Source organism: Lethenteron reissneri, chromosome 16 (assembly GCF_015708825.2).
Source record: "Lethenteron reissneri isolate LAM-NWPU_2019-01 chromosome 16, ASM1570882v1, whole genome shotgun sequence".
Taxonomy (NCBI): domain Eukaryota; kingdom Metazoa; phylum Chordata; class Hyperoartia; order Petromyzontiformes; family Petromyzontidae; genus Lethenteron; species Lethenteron reissneri.
In genome coordinates this window covers 6,461,761-6,487,839 of record NC_083794.1, presented here as the reverse complement: position 1 = coordinate 6,487,839, position 26,079 = coordinate 6,461,761, and the positions used below count along the sequence as shown (strand labels likewise).

At 49.3% G+C, this 26,079-nt stretch overlaps 1 protein-coding gene across 1 annotated transcript; it reads left to right on the top strand.

Annotated features, from left to right (window-relative positions):
- The first annotated feature begins 644 nt into the window (after positions 1 to 644).
- Positions 645 to 26,043, top strand: ALG5 (ALG5 dolichyl-phosphate beta-glucosyltransferase). Its single transcript, XM_061552612.1, has 8 exons — positions 645 to 680; positions 4,926 to 5,123; positions 6,009 to 6,101; positions 9,139 to 9,252; positions 9,493 to 9,555; positions 16,232 to 16,383; positions 22,891 to 22,976; positions 23,805 to 26,043. The coding sequence occupies exons 1-8, from the start codon at positions 645 to 647 to the stop codon at positions 23,918 to 23,920; spliced, it is 858 nt and encodes a 285-aa protein (XP_061408596.1). The 3' UTR covers positions 23,921 to 26,043.
- The last annotated feature ends 36 nt before the right edge of the window (positions 26,044 to 26,079 follow it).

The window sequence follows — 26,079 nt, the reverse complement described above, 5'->3', positions numbered from 1 at the left end:
ATCGCTTCTGAAATAGAAGCTCATCGCTCATTGGGCTTTTCTTGGTAAAAAAAAAATGGTGATTTTCTTACCTTTCCTATACATTGGGCTCCTATCGTGTTTTTGCAGTTATTGCAATTTGTTTCTGACCAAGTGCCCCTATTGGACATCTGTGGAAAAGAGCTTCATAGCTCATTGGATTCCTCCTCCAGTCTAAATAAAGATTCTGATAATTGTCTGAGAACCTCCCTGCCCAAATCTTTAATAATTAATGAATTATCTGACAAGGGTTTTTTTTTTTTTACCACTAACGCATAACATAAAATGAGACGCGGGTTCACGAGCCAGCAGGTTTTCTGGACCAAGGCTTATAATCGGTTAGTTTAACACGTAATTTTTTTACGCTAAAAAAAAAACGCTTATTGTTAATTTATCGTTTAAGTTCCCATAGTCTACCAAGGCGACACGTCACTTTTGTGACCTGCAATCGGCGTTTATTAACGAGTCGCGAAACGTTTTCTCGGGAAGCGATTGCCATTTGGGGTAGAGGAAACAGGCATGCCCAGAGAAACCCCATGCAGGTGAGGGGGTAGTACTACATCCGCACAGGCGTTGTGGAAACATCTTGTAAATTTCAGCAGGCCCAGGGCATCCTCATGCCCAGAATGAACCGCATGGCATCTGTCAACCGCGCCTCGAAGGTGCTGGATTGTAGCCATGTGCCCCCCACATCCAGACGAAGGACTGCTCGCTGTGTTCTCAGAACGCAAGCAGCCGCATCTCATGCACCCCGCTCTGTGTTTGAGTTACGGATCCATACAGGGGATGGAGTGGTGAGCGGTGCAGTGGTTAGCACACCACGCGACGAACCTGTCAATCTGCGTTCGATCCCCCGTCGCGGATAACAGTTGACGAGCGACATGTGAACTGCCCCTGCCCGGCCCCACCCTTCGCCGCACCCGCACCGACCAGCATGGTGAAGTATGGTAAAACAACACCCCCCCCCCCCCCCCCCGCCTTACGGCTGACATGTTGTGGGCTAATGTCTTCATTCAGCAGTGAATTGACAAAGGAGTCTCAATGTTTAATTGTTTTATTTTCTAAGAAACATTCTCCTACAGTCGAGCCCTCTTGAGGAAAATGCCCCCCCCCCCCCCCGCTGCCCCGTCCTCTCTTGCCTCCCTCTTGGTCTCGCCGTGCCCTCTTCCCCGAGTAAAAGCACCTCTCGCAGCTGTTGCCAACATAAAAAAAAACCCGACGCTAATTGATCCCAAAACCGTGATGTAAGCTTCCTCTCGTATCACTAATCCAGCCATTGCCTCCCTCCTTAAGGGACCCCCCCTGACCCCCATCAACCCCCTCCACCCCCCCCCCCAGATCCAACACCTCCCCCGCGTCGCCCCACCCAGAACACACCTCGCAGGGAGGCACGGACTGAAACGCCGTGCCTGCAGGGCAGGGGAAGAAGGAATAAAAGAAGTGTCGGATGTAAATTAATAATTAATAACACCCCCCCCCCACTCCACCACCCACCGCATCCTTGACGAAAGGCGGTGGTTGTGGGTGGTGTTGAGCACAGGAAGAAGCTGGCCAGCTTTGTTGTCGTTTATCGCGGAGGCCACGGCTTAGCGGAGTGTGCGACGCGCGCATCGCTGGTGCCAAATTCACGCCTTCCGGTCTGGCCTAGGTTTGTCCCTGCGGCGGTGACGACATCTACACGAAATCAATCGCCCGCAGTCTTTATTTGTAACCGGGTAAGGAGAGCCTATTGAGATTGAACCGCCGCTTCGCCAAGGGAGGCCTGAGTCGAGAAGACAAATGGAGCGATGCAGAAGCGAGCGATACAAAAACACGTGGAATAAACTATCAAAATCGTAGCGTACACACGTGAAAATATGCCTAAACAATTATCTATATATTCCTGATGAGGGCTCTTGCCTAATAAAATTGAGCTCTTTTATGACTTCATTGGCCACAGATTGAGTTCTATTGAGCCGGTGGTCTGGATAAGGCCGAGAGCTTTACGCAGCACGTGCAGTGCTGCACACCGTTGTGTGATCATCTCTTTTTGTTTCCAGCCTGTGGTTACGTTTCTGATGCCGTAGCTTTTCTCATCAGCTACAGATTTGAAGCTGTGGCCCCAGCACATCAATTTGTTTTCACTCTCCCTAAAACCCCGTTTCATTGCTTCTACCATTCTCCCCTCTGCCCAATCCCTCTGTGGTGTCCCCTGCAGACGGCACTGCTCAACCACCTTCGTGTTATCCATTACCCAGTCCAGTTCCTCGCCATCCATTCCATGCCCCCTCCTCCTCCTCCCCTCCTCTCTCGGCAGCCACCCACTCACCCCTGCGCTCACTCCTCCGTTACTCCACGTCCTGAATTATTGATGCAAGGGCCAGCTCTTAGGGGAAGGGAAGGTCGGGTGGAGGGGAGGGAAGGGGGCAGGCGTGAGGATGTTGGGGGAAGGGCATCTGCGAGCGTAATACGTCGACATGGCACGGCGCTGTGCATATATGCGACCCGCATGGCACGACTGAAAGGAGAGCAGGCTGGTGTGTGATTACCGATTTTAATATTGTGTTTTCGGGTTGTGCTGTGCGTTGGCGGATGCAGTGTTCCGACGTTTCACTCCTTGCACTTGGAACCTTCTACAGGAACTAAGTTGAGCTCAATTCTAGTCCTGCCTCTCTCGCGCTCTTCCTATCTCCCTCTCTCTCCGTGTAAGCCTCTTTTATTTCTTGAAGAAAGCCAGTTGGCCGAAATGTGACGAACTTTCCTTTCAATGGCAGAAGAAGAAAAATAACTTGTTAAAATTTGGCACACTGTGGTATCAGCGCGATTACACGTGCTGGCCTTGTGTGTGTGTGCGCGCATCTGCGTAGGCGAGTTAGCTCTGCCGCTATCATCCACTTGTTTTCACGCACCCCTCGCCAACAAGGAGGTGGCGGGCGGGGGGTGTGGTGGTTAGCATCTGGCTGTGTGTTTTTCTTGCCAAGCCACGTGCGTCAGAAACCAGATGCGATGAGTCAACCACCCTCCCCTTCTGCCGTGGCCTTGATGACAACGGAAAAGGGAGTGGCTTGTCAGTCCATCTCTTAGCATGCCGCCGGGCCGTGCTATGAGCCACACGCCACCTGCCCACATGAGCTGTAGGCCACGACAAAGCGTGGATTCTCCGAATTGTGACGACTGTTCTTTGTGCGTTGTAATCCCACCAGTAGCAAATCGTCATCCTGTAAAGAAAGCTGGTGCGATGCCTTACCATCACGCGAACTCCGGTCATCCTCGCAGCGGCCTTTGGCTAGCCATTGAACAAAGGCGGTCACTGCATCTCGCGCGCTTTCAGATCCACTTCTGCCACCGTCTGGAACTCCCTTCCGATATTAGGAAGCCACTGGAGGTGCGCACTTTTAAATCTAGATTGAAAACTCACTTCTTTAAAACTGCACAGTTGGCTACGTACGGTGCGAAAGAAGTTGAACATACATACAACACGCATTGCCTGCTCGGCACATTGTGAACTAGAGCTGGGATGATTCGTCCACGAATCGGTTAAAGATTGTCACCGACTACTTTTCTCGTGGTCGAAATGGCGGCCCGCCCCCACATTCTGCCTCCCGAAGGCAGGAAACCCCCTTAAAGCCACGCCCAGCGTGACCGTTGTGATGATGCCGATGAGGTCACCAGGACCCCTCCCCCCATTACCTCCCATCCAGCGGCACATGTAGGAACAGGGGTAAGACGTTTCCCCCCCCCCCCCGACTATTTCAGTGATGTCTGATCGGTCGAGAGTAATCAAACCGATAATCCATTACTTAAATAATTGTATAATCCAGCTCTAATGTAAACCCACTGCTCTGTGACAAACGTTCGTTAAGGATTGGCGAAATCAACTGTGGAAAAGGGAGTGGCGTTTGCGTCACTGTTATTCCTTTGAGTGCAAAATAACAAGGTTAAAATAACAAGAAGAGGGCTGTTCTCAATTTGTGGTTTGTGCATATGTACAAGTGAACTGTAGGCCTGTGTGCGCGTGTATGTATGTTGTGTGTGGTGTGTAAGTGAACTCTGCCTGAAATGAGTACCTGGTGCAGTGTGCAAATAAACTGCCAGGTAAAGCCCAATGAGCTACATCGCTCTCTGTCAGAAACGACCTGGTCACAAATGGTGCTCAACGAAGTGGCTTATTGTGTGGAAATGTAGAGCAGTCAAATACTGCAAACGCACGTTTCTAAATGTGGAGGGAAAAAAAAACCAGAGGACCCGGAGAAAAATCCAACGTGACCACGGGGAGAACATGCAAACTCCAAATATACACGAGCCAGGGTCGGGATCGAACCCACGGCCTCCTGCATACCCGGGGAGGTAGTCAACATCTCCTAGCCACCGTGGCGGAGTTCGAAACAGCAATGCGGAGTCAAAAGGCAATCTGTCATGGTGGTGGTCATAGCACTCGAACCGTTTCCGTCATAATAAACACATTCCTGTGGAGGGAGCTGGTAGGAACGTTGGGTTGCTCGGTCAATGGCCAGGGTCAACGGCGGCGTGGTGTATTCCGCAAATATGGCCGACTGTGAGGGCGGGCACAAGCCGTTGTGAGTAGGTTAAACGTTGAGTTTTATAAGGGCACCACGGGGTGACCAGCCCCTCCCCACCCAGCCCCTCCCCTCCCCACCCTCCCCACCCAGCCCCTGCCCACCCGGACGGACGGACACAATAATCCCCTGTGGGCTGGTGTAACCAGGATGTTCCTACCAGTATAAAAGGAGTGCCTGGGAGGTATGTAACTGCAACCTGAGTTCAATTCCTGGCCACAGCTAACATCAGGGGCAAGTGATATCTGAAGTAGTCTTTTGACCTCCTGCGCGAGGTCAACTCCACCTTAAATGGGTACCTGCCCCGGCGTGTGAAACCGGCGGCGGCGGCCGGGCGTCATGCCTCAATAGGTGCTACTCGCAACAGGAGTGTGTTCTAGGCGATACAAGGGGGCGGCCGGGGGGGGGGTGATCTTTGTCTCCGTGTGTGCATCTAACAGGCATCGTCTGTCTCCGCTTGTTATATTTTCTGTCGCGCAGAAACGCGACGGGAAGTTCTCGTACGAGCTGATCGTGGTGGATGACGGCAGCAAAGATAAAACGACGGAGGTGAAATAATTGCAGCAGCATCATCGGCCCTGAGCAAATAAAACCTCCTTTCTGTCTTTGCTTGTATCGTGCTGGCAAGTTCCCATCCAGGAGGGTTCCCACACTGGGTTGGCGAGTCTATTGTTTGATGATCTCAGCCTGGTCGTCAATCACTGCACACACACGCGCCGGATAAAATTGAGTTTGCAAATTAATTTGGCAAATTTCCACCTCTGATAATGATTTAGTTTTTGACTTACACGCGATGAAAATCTCTTCAGCAGGACGTATGGAAAATTGCAGTTGCCCCCTCGTGTAGATAAGAGGTCGTTGAAAGGGCTCTCAGAAGGAGGAGGAGATGTAGTTCTGTGATACCAACTTCTGCAGGCTCTTCTCCAGCATCAGCTGCTGATGCACTGCCCTTGCAAGGGTTCCAAATTTATGCATCTTTAGCTCATGGCCTAGCGATGATAAACGTTACGGAGGGGGACTGCTTGACGCAAAATTGGAATGTATTTTGGGTAAAAAAAAAAAGGTGTAAACCCGCAAATGCTCACGGCTTGTCAGGGAGTCTGAGAAGTGGCAAACAAAACGAACGTTGTTCTTCTTCCTGGTTCTTTTGGTAAAGTCACGTAGAAGGGAAATAATAAAATAATAAAAATAAAACATAATAAAATAATTCTCACAACGTTTCGGCCACAACACAAGCAGCCGTCCTCAGGTGAAGAACAGGAACGTCGTGAGAATTATGTTATTATGTTTTATTTTTATAATTTTATTATTTCCCTTCTACGTGACTTTACCGAAAGAACCAGGAAGATGAATCCCTGCAGTCACGATAGATTTAAATCGAACGTTGTTCTGTGTTGTGGTCCTGCGTCCGTTTCACCGCTTGTGCGGTAACAGGTGGCGCTTGGCTACGTGAAGCGCTTTGGGGTGGAGAGGGTGCGGGTGCTGACACTGCAGCGGAACCGCGGCAAGGGCGGCGCCGTGAAGCGGGTAGGCATCACACCGGCATCCCCGCTCACCGCACCGCGCCACCTAACACACACATTGTGCTGCTGCGGCTGTCTGGAACGCTGTTCATTCCGATATTAGGAAGCCACTGGAGCTATCCATTTTTAAATGCAAATTGACAACTCATTTTTTAAGAACTACTTGTTTAGGTTTAGTTTGTTGTCCTTCCCCCGCACCTCCGATGAGCACGGTTGGCTACATACGGTTGCGAAAAGAGTTCAACATACATACACACGTACTACGTACGTCGCCACCCCACTACTCGACGCACGTGCAAAGCGCTGTGCGTCGACACGCCAAGCACGAGTCTCGGTACATCGCCCGCAACGCGCCCAATCTCGTCACAGCTCGGAGCTAAGCAGGGTTGAGCCTGGACGGTGCTTGGATGGGTGTCCGCCGCCGGGGGCACTGCGCGGCGAGCAGCAGAGTGCAGTGCAGCAAATCCCATTGTTGTACTGTACACCCACCCCAAATCTGTGGTCTCTGCCTTCAGCAACCTGAATTGAACGGCATGGGAGACATTGCTTGTCTTGTTCCCTCGTTGCTTGTCGGTTAGCTCATCCATAACACATTGTTACATTGCAACTTACGGAAATGCATCGTTCACACACCAACCACACCACACCCATCACACATCCCACACACCACACCCATCACACATCCTCCACACCAATCCCATCACACATCCTCAACACCACACCCATCACGCATCCCACACACCACACTCATCACACCACACCCATCACACATCCCACACACCATACCCAAAGTGCCTGTTAGGCATATTCACCCAGGTCCTGCATCCAATCAATAACCACACACGCACACAGACACTCTCCTGATGAACTGTGCTCAAATTGAAAATGCCTTTGTGGAAGAGCCACGCTCTTGAACAATTGCTTAGAATTCAACAACCAAAGTTCACGTCAAAATATGGCTCCATAACGTTGGAGCGTATTCGACAAAAGCTTCGTCAACATCGTCGGTGAGGTGGATTTGGCAAGATTGCCGAGGAAATTCTGCAGCGCGCGAGATGGTGATATGGTGCGTAGTGCGTGATTGGTTCAGCTGGATATATACGGGTGCAGCACAAGTACCATTTGTGTCGGTACAGCAATCGAAATTCGGCTAAGATCTCAAGACACCGTACGCTTTTATTTATTCTCTAAGAGAGAAGCAGGTCGTAGGCAGAGATAAAGGGAGCTCTTGAACCTGGATTTGGACAGAGACATGGAGTCATAGGAGCAGCACTCGTGAAGACAACGTTCGCTGGGAGCTTCAACAGAGGGCCTTGGTTTCTGGAGCAGAAAGAGTCCATGGAGGGGCGTAGAATGAGATGAGAGGGGAGAGATAGGCTGTGGCAAGTCCACGGAGGATCTTTGCCAACTGGGTGTAATGATAGAATTCAAAAGCACGTGCAAAGTCAAGTCGTTATGAACTCTTGCACACGAGGAATATCATTTCTGCAACATAATAGCTGGTGCAAACCCAGACATTGCCTTGCATGCCCGTACCAATATTCTCATTACTTCTTCATTCTCGATTTCTTATTTTGTGTGCATCCTTGCTGCCCGCTGTGGGCTTTGGGTATAACCGTTTCCTCCCACATGCAATGAAAAGCCCAACAAGGAATTGGACAAACAAGGGTCTTGCAACTTTTAGAGGCTTCCCTGGCTACATAAAGGACTTTCAAGGTTTATTTTGGAAATGAGATGCTTGACGGTTGTGGCAACGGAGACGACATGTCTCGTGCAAGCGTAGAAAGTTTATTTGCTAAACGGGGTGAGTGTAGCACAATTTTTGCATAATTCTGAATATTTTGCTGTTAATGTAACAATAATGTGTTGTGTAACAATGCATCGACTGATTAAGAGTCCATTATTAAGCTCGAGATATGCTGCAGCTCGTACTGAGAGTATATTAACTTATCATGCAGTTTGTATGCAAATCTAACATGTTGGCTAACGGGAATGGAGAAGACAGGATGAACAAGACATAGCAGACGAGACAGAAAGTTGCAGACGGTACAAACGAAACAAGAATTCCATCTCGAATTGAATCACAATTGTGACAGATCCTCTCGTCTCTGTGTGTGTGAATTATTGCGTGTCTCGTGTGTGTGTGTGTGTGTGCGCGTGAGTCTTGTGTTTTGTACAAGAGTTGGGGAGCGGTGGCGCTGTGGTTAGCGCACTGCGCTCCGGATCCAAGCGGCCTGAGTTCTTATTCTTGGGTCTTTCGCTAAAGTCACGTGGATAGGTTCAAGGAAAATAACAAAAAACTACGACGTTTCTATCGCAACACAAGAAATCGAAACGTCGTAGTTTTTTTATTCTTCATTGTTATTTTCTTTGAACCTATCTACGTGACTTTACCGAAAGACCCAAGAATATGAATTCCTGCAGTCACGAAAGCTTTAAGTCAAGGCCTGAGTTCTATTTATGGTTCACCACTTACTTACATGGGCTATGAGTGATGTCCGAACCGGTCCTGGGCCTTCCCCGAGATCGACTTGGCATTAAAATGAGTACCTGGTGCTGTGTGCCTTTGTCCTGCCAAAGGTGACCGAGCATGAATAGGTGCTCGTTAACAGCATTTGCCCCGATCGTCTCTTAAAGGCCATGCGGGGGAACTTTGTCTCTGAGCCAGAGGTCGCAAACGGGTTTTGATTTCTTACCCGTACCCGGCGCCACCAGGGTCGCAAATGGGTAACCGTACCCGTACCCGGCTGGGTACGGGTAGCCGGGTATCCCTACCCATACCCTACCCGAAATGAGTGACAAACGGTTACTCACCAGTGACTCACGGCCTACCCGTACCCGTATCCGGCCTCACCAGGGTCGCAAACGGCTACCCGTACCCGTACCCGGCCGGGTACGGGTAGCCGGGTATCGGGTAAGGTACGGGTATCGGGTAGGGTACGGGTATTGGGTACCCGGTTGCGACCTCTACTCTGAGCCAGGGGAGAGTGGTGGAAGAACGCCGGTGTGACGGGCAACATGTCTCTTCCCCCGCAACGCAGGGCATGTTCTGTGCGCGTGGAGAGTCTCTGCTCATGGCAGACGCCGATGGAGCCACCAAGTTCCCCGACCTGGAGAAACTGGAGGCGGCACAACAGGAGATCCTGGGGAGAGAAGTGAGTTTGGGTTTCCCGTCGACCGCACCATTTCACGGCGCGGGTTACATTTAGCTGCACGAACGGCGTGAGAAAATACAGAATTCACGTCATGAAATCCGAAGGCGTTTTTTGAAAGTATTCGTTTTAAAAACAACACCGGTCTAAAAATGCACGATGATTTCGTTGGCTGCGATTTTGTTGACCGCTAACCGAGCCGCCGTGTAAACAAACACCCACGTTGTCTCCCTGTCCTGCCAGCCGGGTCTCTTGGCCATCTCCTGTGGCTCCCGTGCCCACCTAGAGCAGGATTCCATCGCTCAGGTGAGCCGCTCGCACACTCGAGCATCGCTGCGCTCCTCCGTCGTCATAACGCATGGCCACGTCTCGTGTCAATGTGTACGTCCCAGGATTAAGATTGCGAGTCACGTCATGGCATCGGGAGTAGCGCGATTAATTCCGCGCAGTCGCCAGAGAGCGGGGACGGAGAATGCAAGTTGGTAGAGATGTCTGTCCATCGTTGTGTTCTGGTGGCCACGGTCACCGCACCGTGGGTCATCTTTAATCTCCCCCTTTGTGGCAGAGGTGTGCGCAGGCAGCAGTTTCTGCTGTTCTGAAGGGGGTTAACACAGTCACCATAGTTTTTGTTGGCAGCTCAGAGATGTGTGGGCGTAGTGTTTGGGGTTCTCGGCGAGGCTTTATTTAGGAACCTCTGCAGAACTGCACGGCGTTCGCCAGCTGCTGGGAGTTTGTGCATTGGAAACATGCGCCGGGGAGTTGCTACCCACACGGAGATCGTAGTTGACTACAGTTCAAACTATTTCCGAAACAATTTTTTTAAATGTTGAGACACTCATCAGACAGGCGTGTGCGTGCAGGCTGGAAACAAAATGATAGTAGCACAGAGCATTCTAATAGATGCAAAAGGTTATTTCTAGACGGCAAGAGGCGCGATTGTCACCATACAATCGGTCCTGCCTTGCTTGACGGGAGGACCGATCGTCTGGTTCCTGGTACACTCCTTGTGGCGTCTAGAAATCGCCTTTTGCGCGAATCATTACTCGGGACCGAGCGGCACTGTGGGCGATGCAGCTCTTCCAAGAGGGCAGCGAGCCGTGCGCTAATTTTCCTTTTTACCGAGACGTAATGTCATTCGATATTGGTGGGGTGTCCTTGTGCTTACTTCCCCGAGCCACCATGTGATGATTTTGGGGGGGGGGGGGGGGTGGGGGGCGAATTACCAACGTGCAACCATCTGCTATGAAGTGGATGTTAAATACCCTGTGACATCATGACGACCCTCGGCATTGCTTGAAGGGAGGGCGGGAGGGGGGAGATTCGATCCGCTAAACCGTCGCAACACGCCGCCTCGTTGGCAAGCAGGATATTTATTTTGGACAAAAAACTGAACGGCGTTTTTTACGCTAACATTAATAGTTGTGTATTTTGAGGGTCTAGAAAACGTGAGGCGATATTCGAGCAGTTCAACGCTGAACGGTTAATTTACGACTGGTTTATAAAAATGTAACGAATGCCAAATTGTAGCAAAGTGGAGCTTGGTGTGAGCGCTGCACTCAGGTACGAAAGTTAAAAAGGGCAGTAAAATTTTGACTTAAAACTTTCGTGACTGCAGGAATTCATATTCTATTTTATTATTTTCAATTTATTATTTGAATATTTTATTATTGTTATAATTCAATTTGATTATTTTTATTAGATTTTTTAGTTTTTTTGTTTGCCATTTACATGACTTTACCGAAAGCACCAAGAATATTTAAAAAGGGCATTTAAGCGTTCTATATTTATCAATGTAAAAAGATATCCCCACGTATTTCAATATTGGCTCCTAATATGCCTTCTCTTAAATTTTGACAATGGGGAGATGATAAAACAATCTTACCGGCCGCAAACGTGAACTCACAAATAATCAAGCGTCCCGTGTTCCCTCTTGAATCGGCCAACAACGTTAAGGCGACCAACAACAGGGTTTCGTCATTAATCCAACACGGTTATTTTTTATCCGGAACGAGTAAAACACATACGGTCGTCAACAAGGATGTCCACTCGAGTTTACTCTCTTTCTCCTAAGAGAATCAATTTTGTTTTAAATCTATTTTGCGCTGAAACAAAGTTAATTATTGATAAACGCCCACAAGCGCTACTTTGGAGTGAGCCTAATCCCTTTTCCCCATCGAGACATGCGACGTATGTGGGTACGCGTGTGTGTGGGCAGTGTGCTTATGACCGGCTCCAGTCTATCAGCAGAGGTCTCACTCCGAATCAGTCGAGCGGCAATATCTTTTCATCGGTTGCGTAACGCTGTGTGGAAGCTACCTGGTCTGTCGCTCCGCACGAAGCTTCAGGTCTTCTCGGCCACGGTCATTCCCTCCCTTCTCTACGCTTGCGAGACGTGGACCCCCCTGGTGGAGCATCTTCGCCGGTTGGAAACATTTAGGCTGGCCTGCCTACGATCCATCCTGGGTTTAACCAGGCTGGATTGTGTGAGGAGCTCACAAATCCTTGAAAGATCTGGGCAAAGTCCCATCAGTGAGCTCCTCCGGCAGGCAAGGCTGCGTTGGCTGGGTCATGTAGCCCGCATGCCCAGCCACCGCATGCCTAAACAGCTTTTGTTCGGCCGGATCGAGGGGGCTAGACGGGCGCGGCACGGGCTGGAGAAGAGATGGAGTGATGTGGTACAGGAGGACGTGGAGCTGAGTGGACTTGCCGATGACTGGTACCAGCGGTGTCAAGATCGGCCTCAGTGGAGGAGGCTCGTGAAGGACGCTACTGGGCAGTTGGAGGCAGTCGCCCTCCAACAACAACGGAGGGCGGAGGAGCGACGCTCACAACAACGAGCGGAGCGCCGGGTGGCTAAAGCACAGCAAGTTGGCACAGTAGGGGGCACAGGTGGTGCATCAGCCAGTCATCTCGGTCATCTCGGTCAGTCGACCAGTGGCACCTGGGTCTGCCCCGTGACCTCCTGCCAGCGGGCTTTCGACACTTCACGTGGCCTCAAGGTGCACTTGGCCTGGCACAAGCATCGTGGTGACGTCACCGCCACTTAGTGGCGAATGGCGGTTGTTGTTGTTGTTGTTGTTGTGTACGTTGAACTTCCTTCGCACCACCGTACGTAGCCAACCGCGCTAAGACTCTGCGGGGGAAGGACAACAACAACTACAAGACTAAACACAAAAAGCAGCTCTAAAAAAATTAACCCGTAAAAACAAAGTTTTTCACTATAAATGCTTTATATGCGTGGCGGCTAGAGTCCTCTCGTCCTCTGGCTTGAGATGGCTGCCACCTATGGGTCAGATGATTGCCTGCCACCATTACGCAATTGGTAATTAAATATAAAAAAAAATTCCTAAAAAGTGTAAAGTTATGGACATTTTTTTTCACGAAAATAAATTGTCACGCACAACGAGTCTGTGTGCAAAATGTCAGCTCGATTGGATCACGGGAAGTGGGTTAAAAAACGACCGAAAGATTTGCACGGTCGTAAGCGCGCAAGCAAGCAAGCAAGTGAACTTAATATAAAGGATTTAAAAAATGAGATGGGCATTGGCAGCCCGAAGATGGATCGCGCGCTGTGAGAAATCGAGGGACTGCCCAGAACGAAATACGTGACCGCGACAGTAGTCTTGAATTGTGATCACATCTAGATGCTTTATAAACACAGATTGTATTGTATGATCACGGAGAGAGATCCAGCAATAAGTGACTGACCTGTCTAAAGCCCTCCTTAAGGTTGTTTATCATCACTTGGAGAATCTGATTGTGTGAAACTAGAAATACCTGTGCAATTTTTGTTTAGATCTCCACGGAAACTCTGTCTCCCACGTGTTACCCGCGTTTTTATTTATTTTACAAACTATTCCCAACATGGAGCTCAACAGAAATTGAGAGGAACTGAAAGAGAGTTTAGACATTTAAAGACGTAAGATGAGCACGCTGTAACATGCTGATCCCGTTTTTTTGACCTCGGTCAAAAGTCATTACTTATGCGTAGCTTATCATCAATACCACAGCTCCCTGCTTCCTGCTAGTCAAAAATAAGCTCTTACTCAGTTTGGTATGATGAATATATGATGAGGGCGGACAAATACTAAATAAAATATTGTTGTAACATAGATTGCTTTCAATAACAGAACGTGCTATTTGAGTGTATCGTAAAGCTTTCTATGGCCAAATGTATTTTCACTTTAAACCGTGTGGGCAAGACTGCTATTTTACAACAACATTGCTCAGCAGTGGCCTTCCATAAGGAAATACTCTACGGCTCAATGCTGCTTGTGCGGCTATTAGGGCCTACCGATCGACAGCGGGCTCTGTCCACTGCACGCTGGTCGTAGAACGAGCGCAGACTGCTATAACAAAAACGTGTGTGCGTGGGTGCGTGGGTTTGACATGGATCTGCCACGCCCAGTCCGTTTCGGGTGATCATACTAACCCGGGCTGGCTCGCTGGAGTCTCGTGTAGACACAAATACACCCGCCACGTGTTCACGCGATTCCGCGCTCCCGCACAGCTGTCCTCTCATAAGCAGCATCTGTTCTTCTCCGGCTGCTTCCCCTGCTTCCTTCCTTTCAAATGTCTTGGCAAAAATATTCCTCTCTCATTTTTTTTTATCTCCCGTTTTCCTCTCCTCTTTTTTTTTTGGAGATACAAACCCAAGCCAGACTTCGGCTGATGAGACCCAGAATGTCGAAAAACCCAGACCTTCACCTGCTTAAACAAATGCCGCTGGTTAATGTTTGCATCTGGACAGCCAGCCGGGCCGACGGAACACAATGTGCATTTATTATATTTCAGAGACACAGAGCAGAGTTGTGCTTATTTAACCGTGCATTTTTTTTTTAGGAGATTTCCTGTCATGTTTCGGTTGCGCGCGTAAGCGACGGAAAAGCGGCAGCGAGGTTTTTTTTGACGTGCATCTAATTTGCCGTGCATGCACATCGACGTCCGACGTAGCAAAGCGCGACCAAAAAGAAAGAATCGCTCTTCATTAGCGTGCGGAATTGTTTCTTCGACGTCGCTTAGCTTCCGCTCTGGAGTCAATATTCGTCACGCGTATTTAGTTGGGCAGCTGCTCTTAACGTCAAGTCTCGTTATTATCTGCCCGTTTTCGACAATCGCACCAGCATGCGGTGCACAGAGGGTTTTTTTTTTGCCGGGAGCCACCGCCCAATTTGTGTTTCGGCGTGTATTACGTTTGTGTGCGTGCGTGCGTACATATCTGATTTCATTCCGTTCGGCCATATATATCCTCCCGTGGTCAATAAAAAAGAGTGACGCCGCCGCGTTAGAAAATCAGCGGCGATTGTCCCACGGTTAGACTGTGGTCCTTGCCCATGTGAATGTGGAATATGTCTTTGAGAGCTGCCAAGAGAGATGCCCAGGGGGGTAGGGATGGGGGCGGGGGTGAAATTTACTTGTATTCTGGGGGTCGCTAAAAGAAAAACGTAACCCAAAAAAAGCAGAGCGCCTATGTTCTAGATACTTGGGGGAGGGATTCATCCAGCAGTGGATTAGCAAAAGGGCTGTGCGGTGTAGATACCTACCCAAGGCTGCCTGTCCCAAGCATTCCCCGCCATGCGCTGAAGCTTCGAAAATGCTCAAATCGTAGTCATCCGCACCGCCCCGACACCAATGACATCACTTCGAGAGCGTTCCGTTATGCTGTCATGCAGTGGAAATGCAGTGGCAATGCAGTGGCAATGCAGTGTCAATGCAGTGGCAATGCAGTGGCAATGCAGTGGCAATGCAGTGGCAATGCAATGGCAATGTAGTGTCAATGCAGTGTCAATGCAGTGGCAATGCAGTGTCAATGCAGTGGCAATGCAGTGTTAATGCAGTGGCAATGCAATGTCAATGCAGTGGCAATGCAGTGTCAATGCAGTGGCAATGCAGTGTCAATGCAGTGGCAATGCAGTGGCAATGCAGTGGCAATGCAATGTCAATGCAGTGGCAATGCAGTGGCAATGCAGTGGCAATGCAATGTCAATGCAGTGGCAATGCAGTGTCAATGCAGTGGCAATGTAGTGTCAATGCAGTGTCAATGCAGTGGCAATGCAGTGGCAATGCAGGGGCAATGCAGTGTCAATGCAGTGGCAATGCAGTGTCAATGCAGTGGCAATCCAGTGGCAATGCAGTGGCAATGCAGTGTCAATGCAGTGGCAATGCAGTGTCAATGCAGTGGCAATGCAGTGGAAATGCAGTGGCAATGCAGTGGCAATGCAGTGGCAACACGGAAGTGAGAGTCGGGTCGTCTGACCGCAACTTTAAAATTATTTATTTATTCCCCGGCGGTGCTTAATGATGCCTAAAACTCGTGTTGTCGTACAGCCTCGTGCGTGTGCCTTTTGGATAACAGCTGTTTGTTTTTTGGGTTGTATCTTTTTAAGGGATTCTGGTTTCAAATCCGGGGTTCAGCCACTGGTGATTAAACCGGGTTCTCAAGTGTAGGGAGTTGATGGTCTTAGCCCAGTCGCCAATGACTTCACACAAAAAAAGCCAACGTATGAAAGAAAAAATCTCACTTATTTTGGTGAAATCTCAACTTTGAGAATATAAAAATATCGCTTTGGCTGCAGAGCGACGAGCGTACTTCTGTATCGGAGCCGTGCTTGCATAAAAAAACAATGAAGGGGTCTCATAAGGATCTCTGTGATGTCTCCTGTGGGGACATCTCTCACGCACAAGGTGATGCGCTGCTCTGCGAGCATTCCGAATTGACTTTTCGCCTTTCTGCCATAATGCCTTGAGCAAGACTGTAATAAACTTGGGACAGAAATGTGTTATTTTTATGTAATTTCGGTTGGATTGTTTTTGTGTCCTACCCTCGTCCCCATATTGACCTCTCCCAATCCTAACCCTGCCCCCCTTTTAAACGCTCTCTCCTTCCACCCCCCCCCCTCCATGCGTCCCATCTCCTCTCTACCCCCCCCCATACCCCCCCCCCCGATCACCACCGCCACCAAATCCCACAACGGCACTGCAGCGCTCCTACTTCCGCACGCTGCTCATGTACGGCTTCCACTTCCTGGTGTGGCTGCTGTGCGTGCGGGGGGTGCGCGACACGCAGTGCGGCTTCAAGCTGCTGAGCCGCGCCGCCGCCCTGCGCACCTTCTCCAGCCTGCACGTCGAGCGCTGGTACGCCGGAGCGGGGGGATCTCTCCCCCCCCCCTCGTCCCCCCCCCCCCCCCCCCGTGTAGCCACCCATCCGCGTCACTCTTAACCCGACCTCCCAATTTTTTTTATTTTAACCAGGTAAGGGCCCACTCCCAAATCGATAGCTCGACGAAGTGGCGTGTCGTCGCGCGGAAATTCACAGCGGCCATGTATCGCTAAATGCACGTTGATTCTAAATGTGGAGGGAAAAACCGGAGGAGCCGGAGAAAAATCCCCCCCCCCCCCACGCCCCCCGGTGTTGCCGATCGCGTGTTTGCCGATATCGCGAGCCCTCGTTTGCCCGGTATGTCCTCCGGCCGTAGTAGCTGTTCCGGGCCACTGGCTAATTTCATTAATTAATAAATACCTACATCCTTTATTGATAATTGATTTTCTGCCGCTATGTGGCTCGCAGAAGGGTCACTCGACGCTAAAGAATTCTTCGTCTGGCTTTGCGAGACTCGGGCATTAACGCTCGGCCTGCGATTTGATGGCATTGTCGCAGTCTTGTGACTGATTTGGATTCTAGAATCGTTGCTTTTTAAACGTTGGTGCCTTGAGTAGCTCTTGTGGTCATGTGAACTCACGGCATGCAACGTGCACGAATACAAACGTTGATTTTTTTTTTTGTGGCACGCATCTTGAGCGTATTAATCTACTTGAATCGTTGCATCCCATGAATACCGATTGATATCTGAAGATGGTCTGGACCTCTGCTAGTTTGACTTGGCATAAAATTAGTGCCTGGTAGGTATGTAACGGCAACCCGAGTTCAATTCCTGAAGTGGCCGCCACAAATAACGTCAGCGGCGAGTGATGTCTGAAGCGGTCTTTTGACTTTCCCCGAGGTCATCTCCACCTCAAATGGGTACCTGGCCGGGCATTTAAAACCATGAGTCAAAGGCAGCCGGGCATCATGTGGTGACCCCACCACCCCCTTGTGTGCCGTGCCACCCTCAATAGGTGTTCGCTAACCGCACTCGCCCCAACAGGCTGTTGAAGGCTATGGGGGGGGTGGGGGTGGAGGGATTCTCTGTCTCTGTCACGAGTATCTGTGCCGGAGTTTACACACGCGCTCACTCACTTGCCACCGTGTTGCCCTTTGCGCCCCAATCGCGGGGCATCGGCGGAAAGTTCCGTTGTTTACTTTCTGCCCCCCCGTAGCCCCCGCAAAAGTGCCCGCGATTATTTCGCAACACCAAAAAAGTTACTGAGAAAGACTAGCGGCAAATTGAAGTTAGTGCTTCCTTGTATCCACAGTTGCCTCCCGTGTTCACCCATCTGGAAACCAAATGTGAGCCCGTTATTGCTCTCTGGGACGTGGCTTGGCTCGCCCAGTTAGAGAAGAACCCTGTCGCTCTTTACACTTTGTGGAAGATTCCAATAATACTCTACGGTTTAATCCCAGGACCCAGCCCTTTAGTTCTTGTGAAATCTTGTTGGCACGGGTTTACCGTGCACTGTACGTACACAGGATGAGTCGGATTGGGAAGTTACCCACACTTTAACCTACCACAGATGTTTGCATCAGCCGGCATACCGTACCGCAAATGGTTTTCCGACATCCAGTATTGATCTCCTCTGAGGATGAGTTGTTATTCTGCAGCAGCAGCTCAGCGTTCGCAAGCTTCTATGGTGAGTTGACCGCTCAATGAAGACACTGGGTCCTGACATTGACCAGCAAGTAGGGGAGATGCTTACCGGTCTTGCAGATAACCGCAGCAGCAATGGTACTCCCTAATAGAGGGTTTTTTTTTTTTGCGTTAGATCGCGTAAATATAAATGTGTCGTTAAACCCGCCACCACCCGACGCAGCCAATTAGTAAGGGGCTTGTCACGTACACAGAACGTGGCTATTCGTTACTTGTACAGCACTAGTGTATAGTGTAGTAGTGTAGTGTATAGTAGTGTACTCGTACAGCACACCGGTGTGTTGGAGAGCAAATCCACAACATTTACAAATCCACAACATTTACAAATCCACAATATTTACAATCAGATTGACAAGTGCTGTTTACGTGACAAACCTTACTAATTGGCTGTGTAGGCTGGTGGCGGGTTTAACGACACATTTATAGTTACGCTATCTAACCCAACAAACCTATACTTTGGATGATATTGGTTCTTTTAAAGCCTGCGTGTATGATATTGGTTCTTTTACTGGTAGGAACGAAGTGGACCAGACCACCAATAGATTAATGTGTCCGTCCGTCCGTCCGTCCGTCCGTCCGTCCGTCCGTGGGAGGGGTGGTGTTGAGGGTGGTGTTGGAAATGAAAGACTACGAGTCTTTAAATCTCACAGCGTTTCTTGTCAAAACAAACACTTTTAATTAACGTTACACTAGAATACAGTAATTTTTTCTTTAACTCCTCTATACCCGGTCGATATCTCTGTACCGCTACTAAGTATTATTCCTACCAGCCCACCCCGCAGGGTCCTGTTAAAGCCTGCGTGTAAAAGCGATGGTACTTTACACGCATGTTCGTCCTTCACAAGACGCTTTCCATTCGCTTAATTGCCGAAATTAACTGACAGGAAACTGCCACATGCCAGCCATGGACATGAAATGTAAAAAAATATATATTAATAAGCAAACAAAAGCCCGTTTTGGGCAGCGTGGTTTGAGAATTAAAAGTGAAATAAGGCCCCCTTTGTGCTGCGACGGGTGGTCACGATGTGCTGCGTGGCAGTAACACAATCCGGTGACTGTGCCAGCTCACGATCCGGCCTGCATGTGTGCCGGGAGCTGCGAGGGGTGGGCCGACTGGCTGGCTGGCTGGCAGGCGGGCGACTGAGCTGGCGGGTGGGCGGGGAAGCAAGAGATAGTTGCCTGGGCACCAGGGTCACAAGCTGCTACTGCAGCCCCCCAACCCCTCCGCTGCGCCGTTGTGTCCGTCCGTCCGTCGGTCGCCCCGTCCGTGTCGGACGTTACATTTCTGTTGACCCGGACAGACACTACTGGGCACCGCGTCCTTTGGCAGGTCACCAACGCAGACAGAAACGGCAACAGACAGGTGTCGGTGCCGCCGTGCCCAGCGGGCGGCAAAGAAGAAACTCTCAGAAACCGTCGGGGGATCTGGTTTGGACTCGCCCACGGAGTACGTCCGCAGTTGTGGCGGGGGGAGGGTGGGAAACGTGAAAAACGAACGCGACGTGTTTATCCGTCTCTCTGTCTCGCACGCGCGCGCGCGTGCAAGCCCCCCCGGCGGCGTAATTTGCGGCCGCGCTTTCGGAGGTTGCTTTCAAATTTAGCTCGAAAGCGCCGTCGGAGCTTCCGAGGGTTTTTTATTTTATTTTTTTGTTCGACCCCCTGCTGGCGGTAATGCGTGCCGCGCGACGGCGGTTGCGTCTGTACGCGCGTCGCTTGCGCGCCGTGATCGCGTGGCCTCCCTCTGCTAAAGCGCTTGTCGCTGTACGTTGCTTTGGCTGATCGTGACAGCTGGACTCAGTTGCTGCCGTCACCGTTCCCGAGAGCTGTGGGGAGACGGCAGAGCCGCTCGTTGGTGTCAAAACTCGGCTCCACGAGGAGACCGGGTTTCACCGCACGGCCAAAGGGAGCCTTGTGGCACCGAGTCAAAAAAAACATATTTAGTCAATAAACCGTTTATTTAAATAGTGATCTTGTAGATTGTAGCGAGCGGTGTTTTTAACGTTTCTCATTACCAGCTATTGTTACCCGCCCGTTTTTAAATATCGGTGAAAAACATTTTGTCCTAAAGTAATGTTCAGTAAATATTTGTTTCCAGCCTATCAACTTGAGTCAATTACATATGCTCTTAAAAGCTAAATATTGCTCTACCCGCAACTACCTTGAAGCCAGGCTGCACCAACACATTACAATGGGTTTGTTTAACATTCATAAATATCAGTGGCTGATGCGATGTCACAGAATTTCCCGACTGCACCATGAGTGATCTGAAACTGTCGCTGGCAACCAAATTTCACATCACCATCTTTCAGATAGTGGCAACTCACTGGCAGGGGCACCGCCGTTGCGAGATGTTAACTACCTCGCCGGGTTTACAGGAGGTCGTGGGTTCGATCCCGACCCTGACGTCTGCTGCTGTGTATTTGGAGTTTGCGTGTTCTCCCTGTGGTCGCGTGGCTTTTTCTTCAGGTCCTCCGGTTTTTCCCTCCACATTTAGAATCAATGTGCATTTAGAGTATTTGGCTGCTATAAATTTCTATCTTGTAAGCCACTTCGTTGAGCTATCATTTAAAGAATTTAAAGAATTTCACGAAGTTCTTATTCAGTGGGTGCAGAGTGCTATGAAAAGTTTAATTTTCCATTGTGCATTACTAATGTTACCAAACTCGAGTTGAAGTCTGGAATCTGGAACCAAGTCAGGATCGCTCACTCTTTTAATAGGAACAAAAAAAGAGTGGCACCTAAACTTTGGCCAGGTTTAATTCGTAATTCTTTACCGACTTGGCAGTGTTTACAAATGAATATAAAAGTAGTGGGAGGCTTGTCTGAGAGAGTAACTTCCCTTACAGATAGCATCATTATTTACATGGTTGGCTCAAGACACGGTTAATTCTCTTTGTAGATGTAATAATTAATGTGGTACTAAATTGGATCAATGGCTTTATTGCAAACAAAGCGAAAGTGACTGATAAATACAACTTGATTTGGAGGATTTCCAAACAACATGACTACTGACCTACGTGTGTTTGGACAGCAACTGCAGCAAGATACTTTTCGATTTAAAGCTTCGTGACTGCAGGGATTCATCTTCTTGGTTCTTTCGGTAAAGTCACGTAGAAGGGAAGTAATAAAATAATAAAAATAAAACATAATAAAATAATTACTTCCCTTCTACGTGACTTTACCGAAAGAACCAAGAAGATGCAGCAAGATACTTTTCTGACTGAAATACAATATTAAAAACACAATAGACCACCATTAGCGCATTAGCACCGCCCTGTAACGTAGTAAAAAAAATCTTTAGTCGGCTAATGTTGCGGGCAGTGACCTATGCAAAGAGCCATGACTCAAGTCGTTTTCCTGATAAATCTGTTTCTGTTCAACTGAATGATGAAAGGTAGTGGGGGGGGGTGCACGAGATCAATACTGTAAATCATTAGTGTACGCGAGAATTTGTTATTTGACTCGGAGCGATAGACTCAACTCCTTCCCAACGGGGGTAGGGGGGGTGAATGTAAATTTTTTTAAGTGGATACGCGTTCGAGACGGTTGTTGAAATGCACCACGCATCTCCATGACGCGATCCCACGGAGTGTCGTCGTAGCGCTCGCCCGCATCAAAAATACGCGACGTGCAAGTGGTGGCGTCGGTGCCGCGCACGCCAGCAGTGGGAAAAACGTTGCTTGCTGCCGTGTAGTTGTGGGAGAAAAACCCCAAGCGAGTGGGAGTGTTGTTGTGCAAAAATGTGTTTCTTTTTCCGTCTCGTGGGTTTGTGGGAGTAAAAGATATCTGCATAAAGGACGTTTGTGACGAGAGCAGAAAAACACGTGAAGAAAAATGTTTCGCAGCGTGGATGTGATCTTGATGCTGCCGTGGTGCAGCGGTTCGCACAATTGGGACTTGCGATCCTAGAGTTGGGCCAGTTTTGTCATTTTGCCTGGGGCGATCGAAGCGATGTGAAGGTTTCTTAAATCTCGCCTCCTCTGCCCGCCCAGCAGAATTCACGATGTACGTATGTCTATTGAACTTATTTCGCACCGTATGTAGCCAACCGTGCTAATCGGATGTGCGGGGGAAGGACAAGCAAACGAAACACAAAAAGCAGTCCTTAAGAAATAAGTTCTCAATATAGATGTTAACGTGCATAGCTCCAGTGGCTTCCTAATATCAGAAGGGGAGAGCGTTCCAGACGTCCCGCAGGAGCACATCTGAACGCGCGTGGTGCGGTGACTGTCTTTGTTCGATGGCCAGCCCAAAGGATGAATCCACGACAGTTCTGGTGTGGTGGGATTAAGTACGTTTGCTTCCACCCCTTGTAGGATGTCTGGCCAGCTCAGAAAGCAGACCAAGAGCCTCTATAGGGGCTCCCTAGCACCAAACTTAATTTGGAGCTTTCGTGACTGCAGGAATTACTCTTTGGTTCTTTCGGTAAAGTCACGTATAAAGAGAAAATAATAAATTAAATACTAGCATACGACGTTTCGATTGCAACACAAGCAATCGTCATCAGGTATAAATGAAATAGAAACACAAATCTAGTATACTTAGAAATGTAATACAACAGAGAGTCGGATAACATAACAGTCGACACCCTACCTGGTTGATTACGTTCTTCCTGAGAATGCTAAATTTGAGAGAGAGATAAAACACAGATCCAGAGGACATATAGCCAGACATATAAGCAGACAGATATCACAGAGATACATAGAGAGAGACACATACATAGGCACACCGTATTTAGTGGAGGCCTTTCCATCGGCAGTGGCCATAAACATTCGGTGCACTTCGTGCTCGGTGCGTCGTATTAACACACGTGTTTGCTGTTGTGCTTTTCTATCAGGGCCTTTGATGTTGAGCTCTTGTACATCGCACAGTGCCTGAGCATCCCTGTCGCAGAGGTGGCCGTGAGGTGGACGGAGATTGAGGGTACGTTGATTGCCCACTTGAATACGCGGTCTAAGTACTTGTACTTATTTACACACACATGTGTAGCTGTCACTTTTCATCCAGCTGGATGGCACTGCTTGGGATATCTGACTGAGAATCAGAAAGGTTCCGAGTTCAAATCCCGTTTTGAGGTTAACTTAGTAGCCTACGATCCCGTCAGAGTAAATAAAATGTGTTCTTGGTTCTTTCGGTAAAGTCACGTAGAAGGGAAATAATAAAATAATAAAAATAGAACATAATAAAATACAATTCTCACGACGTTTCGGCCACAACGCAAGCAGCCGTCCTCAGGTGAAGAACAGGGTTGTTGGAAAGACAGCGTTCGAATGAACAGGTTCATTCGAACGCTGTCTTTCCGACAGCCCTGTTCAGCATCCGAATGAACAGGTTCATTCGGATGCTGTCTTTCCGACAGCCCTGTTCTTCACCTGAGGACGGCTGCTTGCGTTGTGGCCGAAACGTCATGAGAATTGTATTTTATTATGTTTTATTTGTATTATTTCCCTTCTACGTGACTTTACCGAAAGAACCAAGAAGATGAATCCCTGCAGTCACGAAAGCTTTAAATCGAAATTTTAAAAAAAGTATTTATCGCAAGTCAACAGCGCTGCTTCGGAGAGACTGAACCCCACCGTGGGAATGTGGAATCTCTACCGTCGGCGGCTGTCGGCCGTCGGTAACTACGCCCACTACCGCCAACCCCTTGTATTCACCGTGCAAGGTGACACTTCCGCTTTCGTATCATTGCAATCGCGTCTCCTCTATTATCGTTACCATTGCTTAGCAACCGTGCAATTCTGTCCACAGGATCCAAGCTGACTCCCTTCTGGAGCTGGGTGCAGATGGGCCGGGACCTGCTCTTCATCCGCCTGCGCTACCTGACCGGCGCATGGAGACTCGAGCCCGTCGACAAGCAAGAGTGATTGGCGGTGGACAGAACATTGCCCGCACTTGCTATCTTGCCTGCCCGCCCACCCGCTTGCCCATGCATGGGCCGACAGACCGCACGGGAGCGTCTCGTTTGGAACACCACGTGCGTTTGGAAGTTGCCTGGGGCGGGGCGCGGGGGGGCGCGGCAGGCAGAGGTCGCAAACGGGTTTTGATTCCTTACCCGTACCCGGCCGCACCAGGGTCGAAAACGGGTACCCGTACCTGTACCCTACCCGATAACCGGCTACCCGTACCTGGCCGGGTATCGGGTAGGGTACGAATATCGGGTACCCGATTGCGACCTCTGGGATGAAGCCATGTTGCAGGCGCGGGTGGGTTGATTCTAGGAACTTGAATTGTGAGAAGAGACAAGACGTTGGGAAATGAGTGACAAACGGTGACTCACCAGTGACTCACGGTCTACCCGTACCTGTACCCGGCCGCACCAGGGTCGCAAACGGGTACCCGTACCCGTACCCGGCTGGGTACGGGTAGCCGGGTATCGGGTAGGATACGGGTATGGGGTACCCGGTTGCGACCTCTGGCGGCAGGCGATGTGGGGGGGGGGGGGGGTGGTTATTCCGTGGACGAATCCAACGAGGGTTTACACGAAACTGCAGAGCGCTTCGTTAAGCCTTTGCACTGACGCGGGCTTGGGGCAGTAGTGGCTTGACGCAGCTTCCTCGCTGTGCCGCCGAGCGTGCACTTGAAGGCCGAGTGATCTGCGGAGGTTCTCGTATCATGTGGCCTTTCCAGGTCTGTGGCCATATATGGGTTGTAGTTTTATTTTATCGAGGGTGAACCCCAGGTGGGGTTATATTGGTGATGCTGGGAACGCCACTCTTCCTGTTTTCGATGGCAAGGGGGGAAGATACGCGGGGGTGGTTGGGTACATTATTACTGAACCAATGTTTGTATAAAAACGATCTCGTGCCGTCGTGACGGACTGTGGGTTATTATGATGTGGGTTTAATAAATACATGTAACATGATCTGTAATGCCGCCACAATATAAATAACATTTAGCTCCATCAACCCGATTGGGGTCTTGGATGAATGTTCTCCAGTAGTATTTGTTTGTGCTGGCAAACTCCTGGCCGGTTTCAACTTTCTCATGCTCATCAGCAAGCTGCTGTGGCCTTTTAAAAACAGATGCTGCTGGGAAACATCGGTCCAGACGACCAATATGCCAGTGGACCTAAACGTTATTTTTCGGTGGTGAAACAGACTGCCGACTGTTCATTAACTGAAATTTATTTATGTATTAACATTTCAAATTAAATTCTGTACACTACGCACACGTGGAGTATTCTTGATGTTGCAGCACACGTGTGTGTGTGTACGTGCGCACAGAGGCAGATGCGTGGAATAACGCAATGCAACCGACGTTCCCTACTAAGTGGCGGTGATGTCACCGCAGCCCATTTTGTTTGCCAGCAGAGCCTCCACGCACATCTGCGCACGTGTGCACGCATCGATGTGTACGCGCGCAAGCACTCTAGCGCACATGCACGTAGGAACAATTGCCTGCTAACTCTGTCTCGCATTGAATCCTATGAGACTCGTATTTTCTTGCCTTACAAAGAGCAGCTCAATTGAGCCGCATGCTGCTCATTTATAAAACATCTCCTGTGCCCTCTCCTATTTGTGTTCGTGGTTTGCAAGGCACATCTCGCGTGGAGAAATGGCACTATCAAACTGTCAGCAACTCCTATATCAATACAGGATTTTCAGTCAAATTGGTTTCATTTTTATAGGGCATACCCTACCCCCCACCACCTCAAGCCCTCAATTGATTCGTCCATCGGTAGTTTCGTTGCCGCCTACACGAATTGTGTGTAAATATGACTACGAAGATCTAATTTGGAGCTGGGACGATTCGTCTATTGAGGCAATTAATCGGCAAAAAAATTAATCCGTTAAAACAAAGTTTATCACTATAAATCCTTTATATGCGTGGCATCGGTTTTATTTTATTATTCATTTCTGTTATTCTTGAGTAAGAGTTTCATTTTTATCACATTGGTATTTTAAATTAAATATGAAAAAAAAAATTCCTAAAAAGTGGAAAATTTTGAAAAAAAATTTTCACGAAAATAAATTGTCACGCACAACGAGTCTGTGTGCAAAATGTCAGCTCGATTGGATCACGG